The 16064-nt window shown below is 45.1% G+C and overlaps 1 protein-coding gene across 1 annotated transcript; it reads right to left on the bottom strand.

Annotated features, from left to right (window-relative positions):
• Positions 1-6739: 6739 nt before the first annotated feature.
• Positions 6740-13808, bottom strand: LOC110535130 (PR domain zinc finger protein 8-like). The gene is made up of 4 exons (XM_090189170.1): positions 13533-13808; positions 11041-11265; positions 9985-10219; positions 6740-9522 (listed from the first exon to the last, which is right to left on the bottom strand). Exons 2-4 carry the CDS (start codon positions 11257-11259, stop codon positions 8150-8152), a joined length of 1827 nt encoding a protein of 608 aa, XP_090045296.1. The 5' UTR covers positions 11260-11265; positions 13533-13808; the 3' UTR covers positions 6740-8149.
• Between the last annotated feature and the right edge of the window lie 2256 nt (positions 13809-16064).

The following is a 16064-nucleotide window of genomic DNA, read 5'->3' on the forward strand; positions in this document are numbered from 1 at the left end:
TGACGAGAGTTGAGACGTTTAGCCGATTGCACGTAAGCCAGATTCTTGTGGTCAGTCCAGACCACAAACGGTTGCTCCGCTCCCTCCAACCAGTGACGCCACTCCTCCAAGGCAAGCTTCACAGCGAGAAGCTCCCGATTACCCACATCGTAGTTTCTTTCAGCTGGAGAAAGACGACAAGAGTAGAAGGCGCAGGGATGGAGTTTACCGTCAGTGGAGCTACGCTGGGACAGGATGGCGCCCACCCCCACATCAGACGCATCCACCTCCACAACGAACTGAAGGGAAGTGTCAGGTTGAGAGAGAATCGGGGCGTTGGTGAATCGGCTCTTCAAATCTAGAAATGCTCGGTCTGCCTCAGGAGACCAACAGAATGTTCTGGTGCAAGACGTCAGTACAGTTAAAGGGGCGGCCACCCGGCTGTAATCACGGATAAACCTCCGATAAAAATTTGCAAACCCCAGGAATCTCTGGAGCTGCAATCTCGAACCGGGCTGGACCCAATCCCGAACCGCCCGAACGTTCTCTTGGTCCATCTTGATCTCTCCCCTGGAGATGATGTAACCGAGGAAGGACGTCGTGTGGGCGTGAAAATCACACTTCTCAGCCTTCACGAACAGACGGTTCTCCAATAACCGCTGCAGGACCTGCTTGACATGCTGAACGTGGCTAGGAAGCTCCTTCGAGAAGATGAGGATATCATCCAGGTAAACAAACACAAAAATACCAATCATATCTCTCAGAACGTCATTCACCATACTTTGGAACACAGCAGGAGCGTTGGTCAGTCCAAACGGCATCACCTGGTACTCGAAATGTCCCATCGGAGTATTGAACCCAGTCAACCACTCGTCTCCCTCCTTGATCCGAACCAAATGATAAGCATTACGTAAATCAAGCTTCGTAAAAACCGTAGCACCCTGTAAAGAATCGAAAGCCGAGCTCATCAAGGGCAGGGGATACTTGTTCTTGACCGTAATATCATTCAAACCCCGATAATCAATACACGGTCGAAGAGAGCCATCCTTCTTGCTCACAAAAAAAAATCCTGCTCCCAGAGGTGATGACGAGGGACGAATGAGACTTGCAGCTAGAGACTCCTTGATGTAGGTCTCCAAGGCCTCACGTTCAGGTCGAGAGATACTGTATAACCGTCCCTTGGGTAAGGAGGCTCCAGGAAACAGATTAATCGCACAGTCATAAGGTCGGTGGGGAGGAAGGGACTGAGCCTTCTGTTTACTGAATACTTCACCCAACTCGTGATATGTTTCTGGAACCAGGGACAAATCAGGAGGAACAGAGTCACTGACCTGACTGGAAATGGCAGGAGAACAGGCAGTCATAAGACAGTTAGCATGACAATCAATGCTCCAACTAGTTACCTTACCCGTCACCCAATCAAACGAGGGATTGTGTTCCTTCAGCCAGGGGTAACCAAGAACCAGAGGAACATGGGGTGAGGACAGAATGAAGAAGGAGATAAACTCTGAATGATTCCCCGACAACAACATCTTAACCGGTTCAGTCCTCATGGTGATCCGTGCCAGACTACTGCCGTTCAGAGTGGTTGCTTCAATGGCTTCCGGCAATTGCTCCTTAGAAAGCCCCAGCTGTTCCACCAAGTCGGCATCAATAAAGCTGCCATCGGCACCTGAATCGATAAAAGCGTTCATCTCTAAGCTCTGATCCTTATTCATAAGGGTCGCAGGAAAACGGGGTCTGACAGGATTCTGGAGAGGTTGAATCTGGCTCGCTAAAATTCCTCCCAAAACTAGCGAGCCGGGCAGTTTAACGAGCGCTGTGGACAAGTGGAGATGTAATGTCCTGAGCTACCACAGTAGAAACAGCTGTTGGTCTCACGTCTACGTTGGCGCTCCTCCTTAGTTAGCCCGTGTCGCCCCACTTGCATTGGTTCAGGATCTGGTGGCAAGACCCCTCCACTAATCCCGTGTGGGGAATAACGATCAAAACGTCCTGGTTCACTTCCTGAACCGAATGGTAACCGAGTTGCTGATTGATTGGATGGGCCCCACTGCTTCTCCCTCCTCTCTTGGACTCTATTATCTACCCGAATAGATAAAGTGACCAAGCTGTCTAGATCACTAGGCTCTGGATAGGATATCAGCTCGTCCTTGAGTTGCTCCGACAACCCCTGGTAAAAAGCCGCTTGTAGTGACTCCTCATTCCAACCACTCTCCACAGACAATGTCCTGAACTCGATCATAAAGTCTGCCACACTGCGAGCTCCTTGGCGAAGAGTGAACAAACGTTTAGCTGCGTCCTTACCTCAGACTGGATGATCAAAAAGCCTTCTCAGCTCTCCCGTGAATTCCTGGTATGAAGACATGCAGGTCCCCTGTCGTTCCCAAACGGCTGAAGCCCATTCCAGAGCTCTTCCACGCAGCAGTTCAATAACAGAGGCTATCCTAGCCTTGTCAGTGGCGTAAGAATGGGGCTGCAGATCAAACACTAACCCACACTGCATAAGAAACGAACGGCATCTTCCCAAATCCCCTTCATATTTATCAGGCGTCGGTACCTTGGGTTCACGGAAGGAAAACGCATCAGGCACAGCAGGTGAGATGGGTGAAACAGGTGGTGAATGAATCGCCAGCAAACTGAGCTGATCCTGGATCTGTGTCAAGCTAGCAGATCATTTCTGGATTGCAACCGCTATCTCCTGTAGCTCCGTCTTGTGTTGTCCCAATGTCCTCCCCTGCTGGGTAATGGCATGGCAAACGGAATCCAAGTCCGCTGGGTTCATTCTTGGCCGGATCGTTCTGTCACGATTCTTCAAAGTCGAACCCAGAAGCAGACCAGGACAAGGAGAGTAGGAAAAAGGTGAGTATTTATTTACAAGTGAATGGGTAGATATATCCAGGTGGTGTAGCGGGTAGCGGTGATGAGTTGATGGGAGTAAATAGGTGGATCCAATGGGGAAGCGGAATCTTCTGACGACCAGGCGGGAATGGGGTAAATGATCCGGGTGAGTAATTGAAGACAGAACAAACAGAGGTAAGTTCAAGGCAAGCAATACGTAACAAACAACAAAACAACTTCTATCCAACTTGAGGCTGATACTCTGGCACAACATACTGTTCATGGCTAACGATCCGGCAGGGAATGGATGTCAGGTCCGGGCTTATGAAGAGGAGAGATGATGATCAGGACCAGGTGTGCAGATAGCTGATGGGATACAGGTGCGGGTAATCAGAAACCCCAACTGGCTACATTGCCCGGCAACCAGACAGGGTGCGTTCCAGGACGCCGGAAAAACTCTCCAGGACAGAACATAGGCAAAAAACAGACTCAGGAAACGGGATTCGTGACAGAGAGAGAGACATGGGGAGAGAGAGAAATAGGGAGAGGGAGGCATGGGGAGAGGGAGACATGGGGGAGAGGGAGGCATGCAGAGAGGAGACATGGGGAGAGGGAGACCCGGGGAGAGGGAGGCATTGGGAGAGGGAGGAATGGGGAGAGGGAGGCATGGGGGAGAGGGAGGCATGCAGAGAGGAGACATGGGGAGAGGGAGGAATGGGGAGAGGGAGGCATGGGGGAGAGGAGGCATGGGGGAGACGGAGGCATGGGGAGAGGAGGCATGGGGAGAGGGAGGCATGGGGAGAGAGAGACATAGGGAGAGGGAGACACGGGGAGAGGGAGACATGGGGAGAGAGAGACATAGGGAGAGGGAGGCATGGGGAGAGGGAGACATGGGGGAGAGGGAGGCATGGGGAGAGGGAGGCATGGGCAGTGGTAGGCATGGGGAGAGGGAGGCATGGGGAGAAGAGGCATGGGGAGAGGGAGGCATGGGGAGAGGGAGACATGGGGAGAGGGAGACACGGGGGAGAGGGAGGCATGGGGGAGAGGGAGACATGGGGGAGAGGGAGGCATGGGGAGAGGGAGGCGTGGGGAGAGGGACGCATGGGGAGAGGGAGACATGGGGAGAGGGAGACACGGGGAGAGGGAGACATGGGGAGAGAGAGAAATAGGGAGAGGGAGGCATGGGGAGAGGGAGACATGGGGAGAGGAGGCATGGGGAGAGGGAGACATGGGGAGAGGAGGCATGGGGAGAGGGAGACATGGGGAGAGGAGGCATGGGGAGAGGAGGCATGTGGAGAGGGAGGCATGGGGAGAGGAGGCATGGGGAGAGGGAGGCATGGGGAGAGGAGGCATGAGGAGAGGGAGACATGGGGAGAGGGAGACACGGGGAGAGGGAGACATGGGGAGAGAGAGAAATAGGGAGAGGGAGGCATGGGGAGAGGGAGACATGGGGGAGAGGGAGGCATGGGGAGAGGGAGACATGGGGAGAGGAGGCATGGGGAGAGGGAGACATGGGGAGAGAGAGAAATAGGGAGAGGGAGGCATGGGGAGAGGGAGACATGGGGAGAGGAGGCATGAGGAGAGGGAGACATGGGGAGAGGGAGACACGGGGAGAGGGAGACATGGGGAGAGAGAGAAATAGGGAGAGGGAGGCATGGGGAGAGGGAGACATGGGGGAGAGGGAGGCATGCAGAGAGGAGACATGGGGAGAGGGAGACATGGGGGAGAGGGAGGCATGGGGAGAGGGAGGCATGGGGAGAGGGAGACATGGGGGAGAGGGAGGCATGCAGAGAGGAGACATGGGGGAGAGGGAGGCATGCAGAGAGCTGCACAAAATGGAACCTGGGTCTACCACAGTGCCATTTAATTGATTGGTATCCATAATTTGGATCTATTCACCTGGAGAGTTATTTGTTGATGTGTTTTGAGGACTCTGTTATGTCCATCTGACTCTGTGAGCTAGATAAAAGTGTTAATTCATCTGTCTACACTACAGCGTTTGAGGGATCTGACAATGGACATCTGATGATGCGTACTTGGTTGTAGTTCACATTATTGCCGCTTGATGTCACTGTTGAGCTATATTTTGACGTGTCAGCGTATAGTTCAGTGTTTCTCATTGTGCGTCATTCTCCTGGCAACTGTTAACGATAGATAGTCCTACGTATCTGCACAATGCAAATTAATGCATCCAAATAATTACATTGAAATATTTTATGAATTTCAATAAAAGGTCAAACCTAGGCTACATTTATTAGCCTTTGTGGCCTTAAATTGTTTGTTTTTTTGTGTTTTTTTTAAAACATTTGTTCATGATCGTAGTGTAAATAGTATGAATAGCGTGCATGTGTTCTAGCTATCCACTTACGATAAAGGGAACTTCATTTCACTGTAAATCAATAGTCACCCCTAAAACACCAGGATTTGTGACTTCACATAGAATAATAGATTTGATTCTAATGCAACGGATTTATTATATCCACATAATGAGATGTAGCCAGTAGGCCTTTTATAGGCTTACGGAAAGGGGAGGGTATACAGGTCTAGTGGGGTACGAAGAAAAACCTACCGCATGTAAGTGGTTTATTTATTTATTTTTCTATTTGATCAAAGGTCAATTATTTTATTCATCCGAAATATTTGCAGGGTTGCTGATATTCTTTGGATTTAACAATACATATGTCATTGGTAGGCATATTGGACGGTGAATGCAACCGTAATGTTCATGGGAATTGTGTTTTATTTCATAGAAAGAGTACAGCTTCTAATGCCCGTGCGAGTAATCTCTGCACGGCATTTCTTCTTCATTATGTGAAGGAGTTTGAGAGGGAAAGAGCCTTTTAGAATGCCCTGCCAAGCTATTTGCTTTCATTATGTGGTAGTGGCGTTGGAGACCAACTAATCACCTGTCTTGGAAAAAGATTGAACACCTTATTTAACTTGATAGGGATGCGTTGTAGTATTTGCAAGCTATTACACGAAATAGGATAATTCTGTAAGCCTAACGGTATGTGAGAATATGTAGAGTTGCAGCGCACTCACACTCATTTTCGGCTTATTAAAACAGATATCACACCAGCATATACAAGTAAACAGGAAAACTATTTTATTTTGTATTAGTATTACGTATTAGAATTATTATTATTAATAACAATAAGTAGTGATATTACTAGGCCAATATTTAGTCTCGCTTGGTCAGAGAAATTCGACAATGCAGGCGCGTCCTCTCTAATCCTCCTCTTGATAACAGAATACAGAATAGAAAGAGAAAACAGAAACCACTACATACACGATTGTGTATTTCTTGACAAAGCACTAGGCCTTTACCCGTGAAAACATGGTTATTTCTGATTTTAATCGACAACAAAAAAACTTTTGTTTTATACTACAAGATTTGTTTTAGGAGCTAGCACATCGTGTTAACGGCCCCATGTCTGTCATGTTAACCTTTATTGCAAACAGTGAGCGATTGTTTGAGATGTTTTTTTTGTTTGTTTTTGTTTTACATTTTGGCATCGAATTTGGCCAGTTGTCCCAAAAAAATGATAATTGCATACTTATCGGTTAAGTGGTTATGCCTGTGTCACACTGAAGTTTAAACCCTTAATAATCAAATTTAATATTGATTAATATTCTATACAATACCTGAAACTCAACTGCCGCAATTCCCCTGCACATTGACTTCGTACCGGTGCTCCTGGTACATAGCCTCGTTATTGTTATTTTATCGTGTTAGTATTTCCTTTTTTTTGTGTCCTAAAGCTTCTTACTTTTTAACTCTGCGTTGTTGGGACAGGGGCTCGTCAGTCAGCATTTCAATGTAAAGTCTACACCTGTTGTTTTCGGCGCATATAACAAATAACATGTCATTTCTTTTAAGTTGTTATTTTGTAAAAACACAAGGTTCCACACACATAGATGAAAATAAAGCTATTTTATTGTCAAAGCATTCAACATGATTCAGATAAACTATCAAGTAGTACATTTCACTGATTTCAGCATGAAGGACAAAACCCTGAAACTATTCCCCACTGACACAAAATATCACACTTTGTATTTCAAACCCAAAAAAAAAAAAACATGTATTTACATTGTACCTGTATAATCTTCATCTTATTTATATCGACTATTATTATACTCTGCACTCTGAAATATAGTCAGTGTGTCTGACGTCACATCCCCATTTGTGTCAATAATATTTAACCTTTAAAGTGAACATGAAAAAAAAAAAGTTATTGAATACTAAACCATGTAATGTAACTATTTTTTATTATCATTTTCTATATATGTATTTATACAATATAAAATACAACTCACTGTACATTTAAATTACACATATTCTTATCTTCCCTTATTTCCCAAATTGTAAGTGCTTCATAAGATAAATAGAGTCCTTTCTCAAAGTCAAAAAATGCATTTGCATACACTCAAATAAAGAAACATGACATTTTGAAAAAGAAACAAAAAACAGACTGAAGGAAAATAACAACTGTCTGTGTTGAAAGTGGAAACAAGTGCTCTGTTTAAGTGGTGTATATCCAGCCAGTCAGTCAGCCAGTCAGCCAGTCAGCCAGTCAGCCAGTCAGCCAGTCAGCCAGTCAGCCAGTCAGCTAGCCAGTCAGTCAGTCAGCTAGCCAGTCAGTCAGCCAGTCAGCCAGTCAGCCAGTCAGTCAGCCAGCAAGTCAGCTAGCAAGTCAGCCAGCCAGTCAGCCAGTCAGTCAGCCAGTTAGTCAGCCAGTCAGTCAGCCAGTCAGCTAGCCAGCCAGTCAGCCAGTCAGTCAGTCAGTCAGTCTGCTAGCCAGTCAGCTAGCCAGCCAGTCAACCAGTCAGTCAGCCAGTCAGCCAGTCAGTCAGTCAGCCAGCCAGTCAGTCAGTCAGTTAGTAATTCCATGTCTGTTTACCAGATGGTAAAAAAGTTCCTTCCCATGGTCAGTGATGTGATAACCTTTTCCCACTATATTGCTGACCCAAACCGTACTGTGCTGAATTGGCTCGGGTATCTTATCTTCCAATTGTCCTTTATGCTCTGTCCCAGTAACTTCATGGATGACCGAGCCATACTGTGCTGGCTCGGCTACAGTATTTTCTTTACACAGTGTCCTCTGTGGAAAAGGTTTCCTTCATTTGATGCAAGTCCGTAACCCAGCTCAGCTTGGCTCAGTTCAGCTTGGCTCAGCTCAGCTTGGCTCAGCTCAGCTTGGCTCAGCTTAGCTTGGCTCAGCTCAGCTTGGCTCAGCTCAGCTTGGCTCAGTTCAGCTTGGCTCAGTTCAGCTTGGCTCAGTTCAGCTTGGCCTAGCAGTGTGAAAACGGTTTGCTGTTGATCTAAAGGTCAGTTGTGGGAGGTCATGTGACGCGAGAGGTGGTGCCTCTCCCTGAACGACTCGTTACAGATTGGACACTTGAGTTTCTCCTCACGCCTCCTCTTAACCATCGGCTCCATGGCCAACTCCTTCTTGTGGTGCGACCTCATGTGATACACCAGGTCAGAGGTCATCCTGAAGGAGGCGTTGCACTTGGCGCACCAGTTCTGGGCGGGCAGACACAGAGAGGTGAAGGAGGGGGGGAGTAAGGTTAATGCTGAGGGCATCTGCAGCTGGATGGGGCCCTGGCTCTTAGGCCAGAAGGCTGTGGCAGCAGCCGCTGCATAGAGGAACGGGCTCTGCTTGGACATGGCGCCCGGCACGGGGCAGTTGGTGCTCAGCTCGGCGCCGTGGAGTTTGGCGGCCAGGTGGTCTGCCTGGTAGAGTCTAGAGGAGGAGATGGTGTCGCCCACCGGCGGGTGGCAGTCCAGCAGTTTAGGCGTGGTCATGACCAGAGGAGAGATCTGGGAGAAGGAGGAGGTAGCGTGGCGGGAGGGTTGGCTGAATGCGCTCTTCCTCTCCCCACTGTTCCCCCCACCATGCTGGGCTACGGAGGTGAAGGCGCTCCCTAGCGGAGAGGCCTCCATGCGGGTCTGTGGCTGGACAGGCTGAGTCTCCGACAGAACCTGCCTGATGTTGAGATGCTTCTCCTGGGGAGGGTTGTTGACGGGGCCGGGCCGACCTCCGTCCTTGTTTTCGGCGTTGGAGCTCTGGAGGTTTTTGGTGGTGCCGCTGTTACCGTGCGTCTTTAGGCTCTGTGGAGACTTCTTGACCTCGGTGAAGGCGCTGCGTTTACCCTCACCACCTGACTCAGTGGATCCCGACCCTGGTGCGGAGAACGTTGGCCCTCGTCTGTTCTCCTCCAGGCCGTAGGCTCCCCGGTAGTTCTGTGCCGAGCTAGCCAGCTCCTCCTTAGACTTGAGGGACTGAGACAGACTCAGAGAGGCCCTGCTACCATCCCTGTCCCTCTCTCTATCCCTGTCCTCTACCTCTGAGAACTTCCTCTTCCCAGAGCTCTCGCTGCGTATCTCAGCCTCGCGGTCGCTGGGTGGGCTAGTCCGGCTGTTCTCTAGGTCCCTGGCTAGGTTATGGAAGTCTGTGGAGGGTTTGGCGTTGTCCCCCTCCGAGCGACCCAGTTTAGGGCTTGCCCTGGTGGGTGTGGTAGTTGTAAGGTTGGGGTTAGGGCGCTCGGTGCTTGGCTCCTTACTGGGGACCTCCTCGTCCACATCGCCCGCCGCCATGCTCTGTAGTCTCTTGGTGCAGCGAAACCTCAGGTGGGCGAGGAAAGGGAACTCAAATTGAAAGCGCTGGTTGCAGTCAGGACACGAATAGGGAGCCGACCCTGAAAACGGAGGGAAATAATGTCAGTCATTCAGAAAGAAGCTCTGTAGTAAGATATCTCCCTGAAAACAGAGGGAAATAATGTCAGTCATTCAGAAAGAAGCTCTGTAGTAAGATATCTCCCTGAAAAACTCCACTGTAATGTTTTGTTATAGGACTATAAGCTACTAATTATTATCAATTATAAATTATAAATAGGCCTAGAGAAGATTAATTAAATGTATTTTTTTTTAAACAAATTAATGTACCCTAAAGGAAATGATACGGTGGGTGTAAATGCCAGGATGTGTTACAATATGACTTAATTAAACAATAACAGCGGGGTTATTACGCTCTTGAACTTGTGCTTCAAATCAACAGTATTCCTCAACTTTTGTTTAATGATGCCGCAAAAGTGCAACGCAAACGCCTATATAAAAAAATAATAAGCCGAGTACCAGGTCATGCTACAATTGCAACTCACCCTTGGCCTTGACCGGCGCTTTACCGGCGCTGAGCAGCAGCAGCAGCTCAATCAGGTCTTTCCCGTACCAGACCAACAGCTCCTCGTCCTTCTCGATCCTCCGGAGAGACCGGTAGAACAGCTGACCGTTCTTCACGTAGGCCTCGAGGTTCTGCTCCTCCCGGTCCCGCGCCGACTGCACGAGCCGCAGCCACATCAAGCCCTCAGACGTGCTGTTAGCTGCTGAGGTGTCCACCTGCGCGGTCAAACGGTGACAGAGAGCGAGGCAAATCGGTTAGTTGGTCCGAAACGAGAAGTCCGTGCGCCAGTATTCATTCTAACCGTTACGCATAGGCTGTCCATTTTTTTTTTTTTTAAATAGGCAATTTTTCATGTGTTTTGGCTGTGCAACTATCAATATGCATTATACCTACATGCGATCTTGTAAGATAAGACCTCCAATAGGTTATAATCTAATGGTTACCCAGACTATTTGCATTGACCCCCCCCCCCCCCCCCCCATTCTACGCTGCTACTACTCTCTGTTAATATCTATGCATCGTCACTTCAATAACTCTGCCTACATATTACCTCAATTACCTCGACATCGGTGCCCCCCGCACATTGACTCTGTATCGGTACCCCCTGTATATAGTCCCGCTATTGTTATTTTACAGATACTCTTGAATTATTTGTTATTCTTATCTCTTACTTTTCTTTTTTTGGGGGGGGGGGGGGGGGGTATTTTCATAAAACTGCATTGTTGGTTAATTCAGGGCTTGTAAGTAAGCATTTCACTGTAAGGTCTACACACCTGTTGTATTCGGGGCATGTGACTAATAAAGTTTGATTTGATTTTAATACATAGAGTATACCGTGTCACACCGACGTCACGAGAAATAGAAATGTGAAACTATACTGTGCTATCTTGTTGGTGAAATGGGATCAATAATGACAGAATCAACCACGGCAGACAATTTAATTCAGTCTGAAGAAGGAGACTGTAATAACATCGCAAAGAAATAATATTATCATTGTTATCATTCCAGAAAAATCATGATATTTGTCTTTCCTTACCCTGAATATGTAAGGCGCCGTTCGTTTGTCCGTTGATTTGAGCGCTACGAAGGCTATGCTGTCATACAACGACGTGTGGCTCAAAACACAAGGCCCGAAAATGGCATTTTCCGGAATGTCACATGTGGTGTAGACACTGGTGAATATATCCGTTAGACACTGCTGCACGGCTTTAGCGTCGCCGTCCCAAACCAACTTCTGTGAGCTGGATTCCTCCATCGTTGACTATTGGTTGCGAACAGAACAGACAAAGAGAAAGAATGAATAAAGATACAATATACTAATGTCTAGAGATGATGATGAGGTCAAATAAACTGGCACTTCGTGAGAGGGTTGGCTAAATGCATGTAGTCAGCTGTCAAGGCCGAGCTGGACTAGGAAAGGGAATTTTTGTGGGGCCGGTCGTTTTAATTAATTGAAGTAGGATGAGAATGGCCTATCAATTTCAAAGAGCATGGTTGGTTGCCTATTTTCCGCGGAAATTCCCAGATGCTGATGAAATAGCTGTTAATTAGGAGAAAATTAATGCATGGTCCTAAACGGAATAGGAACAATGGTGTAACATTTTTAAAAAATATATAATTACGATAAACATATACAACCAGAACATTAATACAATAATGTTAATACAATGAATGCAGTATTACAAGCATTTCACTACACCCGCAAAAACATCTGCTAATCACGTGTTATATGTGAGCAATACAAATTTGATTTGATTTGATAATAATACAAAAAAAAATCCAATATCAATGTAATGATAATAATGACATTGATACTAATATATTATCGCTGTCTCTAAATGATTATTGTTTATGGGCCTAACATGAATTCTATTTGGTAGAGATGTATTACTTCAATTAGGCGTATTATTATTATTATAACTACTATTATTACAAAGGCTTTACTACACTGGATGTGCAAACGGAACTGTGCATTCATCTCAAACCCTAATTTCTAAGTGTGTAACCTAATTATTTAAATTTAGCCTCTGGTAGAGGAAGAAAAAAAATAGCAATAAGAAACGGTAAGGTCCGTATAAAATCGAAAGAGCAATATCGAATGGATTTGGAAGTGGACTGTCAAAGTCACCGGTTTCGTGTCAGACAACCTTTCACTCCATCCTACACGCGCTCACAACGTATGTCCCCCTCATTACCATAATCCACCACGTTCCCTCTCGAGACTGTAATTAAGGCAGCACGCAGAGTGTATTTACGGGTGACCAGTTTCTCTGGCCTCACTGAATTATGCAGCTGTGATCTACCTTTGCTTTGCCACTTGTTCAATTCAATTATGCGTATAGGCCGGTGTAAACACATCCCGTAGACACTTGCATGCAGGCAACAACAAAAAAATTGCCGTGTGTCTAGATGCATGTCTGGTAAATAATAATAACGATAACGATTCAACTTTTGTATTATCAAATTCATTATATTTGTGCATGTTCATTTTAATGTCATGTTATCTTAATTTTATGCACATATGCAAATGTTTTTGTAATTGTTTTCTTCTAAATCGTGCTACCTTGCCTTTAACACAAACCATGCGTCCAGATCTCAAGAGCTTATTAACTAAAACCTACTTAATAAAATTTGGCATGTAATAATGATCATTTGTCATGTAAATATATAACGACAAAATGTTGTAAAATATTGAAACGTGTTGATACGTTGAACATGCCTAAATGTCCCCATATCATGAGATGTTACTTCTTGTCCGCTGTTTGATGATGGATCCTTAGTTTTACATTCATTTTCTCACAGTGTCTGAGCCTAAAAGCAACGAAAAAAATGAACAGCTGTCTGCAATGCATATCAAACAAAATGATCCTCTTTCAGATGCCGCTTTATAGTGAAACATTATCATTCAAGAAACGTACCGGCCCTCGAACCAAAGTAACTTTTCTCTTCAGCTGCGTCGGTTGAGAGAAAATGCTTTGGAGCTATAGCCTACGATCCTGTTCTCCTATTTAGCCGATTCTATATCAAAAACATTTGAACAAAATGCTACCCTTCAATTAAAGACCACCGCTTGCAGAAAAAAGCATTTTTTTCGCTCCATCTCCTATATAACCCAGTCTTTTGTGACTTTAAAGGTCGCTCTCTCACCAAGGGAAAGCCACACAAAAGGTCTAATGAATATGCATCTGAGCTAAATGAGAGAGAATAGCACCCGGAATGTATGCGCATCCATAAAATGGATGAGGCCAACCCATTCAACCTTCTGCCTCCTATTTCAGAGCGTGTTTTACTCCTATATCCGGGTGCCTTGTCAGTCTAAAAAAACTGCCCTAAATCAACGCAAGAGCTGAATTGCCGATTGTCTGCTTGCCCCCAACATCTGCGGAGCTCTGTCTCTAACACTACACCGTGCTCCATTCATGGGATGCTGACTTGGCTACTGCTTTGTGGCGGTGCCTGCCCGTCTTTCTGTCGCTGCAAAACAAACCCTCTATAAAGCGCGTACAAACACAGACTCTGGCCACATACCTTTTTTTTTGTTGACAATAAATAATAATCCACCAAAGTGATGCTTGAATCAATATGCCGCCTTGGAGAGCAGGTTTCGATGCGTCCTCCGCGTCAGTACATGTCCCTGTGTGGTCGTTTGAAAGTGACAGTGGTGCCGCTGATATCGCCCTTTGCTGAGAGGCAGAGAGAGAGAGAGAGAGAGAGAAAGAGATGCGTGCAGAAGGGGCGCGATGCACTGGCTGACTGGCACACACACACACACTTTTTGTTTGCAGCACATAATCTACCCAATGAGGCGTGTCACTCACCGTCTCCTCCCTTTAACTCTTTACTGGCCGACTGTCATTGGCTGAGATTTATAGGCCGTATAGGCTACAGCTACAGCCTCGTGCCATAACCTCACAGAGCGCCTTTTTTTGTTGTTGTTATTATACCGTTGTTTCAGTTTGCGCGAGCACAACATAAAGCCATTCATATAAGATTTATTAAGGATTTTTAAACCGATTGACTCTCAAAGTAGGGTTGTGTTTTTTTCTACTAAATTGTCCATTGTAGCTACACTTAAGCCGTATTATTCATGTTGAGGTTTTATTAAGGCTTGCTTCCTATAATTATTTATTATTTTAAAAATGTTTATTGGCCTATTATTTTTTATTATTATAATTATTATAATTGCTTCAATAGCTTATTGAAGTTCAATTAAAGTCAGCAATATGAACGCCCCATGAATGAAAATAGATATCAAATCATTCCGTCACCTTACCATTACTAGCATCTGAAGTTTCCACGGCCACGTACGGCGCTTTGCCCTGCAGGGAGGCGGCAGCCTAGTGGACACCTGCCTGGCTAGCGCCCAGCGTCCGGGGGAAAAACCGGGCATTGTCGTTATGGAGACGGTGGGGACACGGTCGAGCCGTTCCACCGCTGGGCCAACCGACTGATGATCAGCTGTGTTAGAGAAAGCGGTTTAAGGTCAGGCTATAGTGAGTAGCCTTGGCGTACTATGTGATTTACTATCTCTTATTGTCATGTCCTATGACTAGCTCATTTGCATTATATGGCCCGAAAGTTTTTTGTATTTTTTTTTAAACAGCTAATCTTAACATAGGAAAGATCAGCAACCTGAACAACTCTGGGGGTCTGAACGAAGATGTTACATTTAGTAATTTAATGACATCGTAATATGTGACAAAGCACATATAGTGTCAGGTAACCAAAGCAATGACGTTTCATGATTTTAGATCACTGCCTTCAGCGCTAGGCTAAATACTTCCGCCATAGATCCCAAAGTTTCAGAAGTTGTCCGAATTAATTGACCAGAAATAATTCACTTAAGAAGATCCATCCTTCCATCCATCCTTTCATCTTTCCATCCATCCAACCTTCCGTGCATTTAAGTCTTTAGGTAGTTACTACGCACATGAGCTCATGTCACAAAGTCTGCATTTTCAAGCTTTATCTTTATAGAACAAAGGTTGTAAGGAAATCATATTGCGCATTCATATCCATAGCAGGCGCACATCTGTATTCTAATGTCTAATACTATTCTATTATGTTGTGTTCTAATTTATTATTCTATTCTATTCTGTTCTATTCTGTTCTATTCTGTTTTGTTCTGTTCTATTCTGTTTAGTTCTATTCTGTTCTATTCTGTTTTGTTGTGTTCTGTTCTGTTTTGTTCTATTTGTTCTGTTCTATCTGTTCTGTTCTTTTCTGTTCTGTTCTATTCTATTTTATTCTGTTCTGTTCTCTTCTGTTCTGTTCTATTCTATTCTATTCTGTTCTATTCTGTTTGGTTCTATTCTGTTCTGTTTTTTCTTCTTCTATCTGTTCTGTTCTATCTGTTCTGTTCTATTCTGTTCTGGTCTATTCTATTCTGTTCTATTCTATTCTGTTCTCTTCTATTCTGTTCTCTTCTCTTCTATTCTGGTCTATTCTATTCTGTTCTATTCTATTCTGTTCTATTCTGTTTAGTTCTATTCTGTTTAGTTCTATTCTGTTTTGTTCTATTCTGTTCTGTTTTGTTCTATCTTTTCTGTTCTGTTCTATTCTGTTCTGTTCTATTCTATTCTGTTCTATTCTGTTTAGTTCTATTCTATTCTATTCGATTCTGTTTTCTTCTGTTATATTCTGTTCTATTCTGTTCTGTTATATTCTATTCTGTTTTGTTCTATTCTGTTCTGTTTTCTTCTGTTGTTTTCTATTCTATTCTATTGTTTCATTTCTGTATTTTGAGAGCATGTGGTTTCAATCTGGTTGTAAGCCTGATGAATTCCGGGGCAAGGTATTGGTTTGGAAGGAGTAATTTCATGTGATGTACAGTAAGTTCTAACTCTAACCCTACAGCTGATGAGGCAGAGGTGGCACTGTCATACAACTAATGTGAAGGTAATGTACTGGAGCCCACAGTGCTATTCCATTCAATTCATTTTACCCCAATGTATATGAACAAATCCTTAAACCAATCATTGAACAAATAATGGTTAAAACACAATTCAGAAAGGGCTAGTAATCAAAGCATTCTCAGGATAGCTGAAGCTGGGCTTCAGT

This window comes from Oncorhynchus mykiss, chromosome 11, assembly GCF_057628025.1.
Source record: "Oncorhynchus mykiss isolate SJ-2025 chromosome 11, ASM5762802v1, whole genome shotgun sequence".
In the NCBI taxonomy this organism is placed as follows: Eukaryota; Metazoa; Chordata; class Actinopteri; order Salmoniformes; family Salmonidae; genus Oncorhynchus; species Oncorhynchus mykiss.

Bases quoted from the DNA above. Each gene is read 5' to 3' on its own strand.
- LOC110535130 (XM_090189170.1), bottom strand. From the start codon at position 11,259: ATGGAGGAATCCAGCTCACAGAAGTTGGTTTGGGACGGCGACGCTAAA. The intron at 10,220-11,040 runs GTAAGGAAAGAC...TTGACCGCGCAG, and splicing joins CGGCGCCTTACATATTCAGG to GTGGACACCTCAGCAGCTAA. The intron at 9,523-9,984 runs GTGAGTTGCAAT...CTCCGTTTTCAG, and splicing joins AGCGCCGGTCAAGGCCAAGG to GGTCGGCTCCCTATTCGTGT.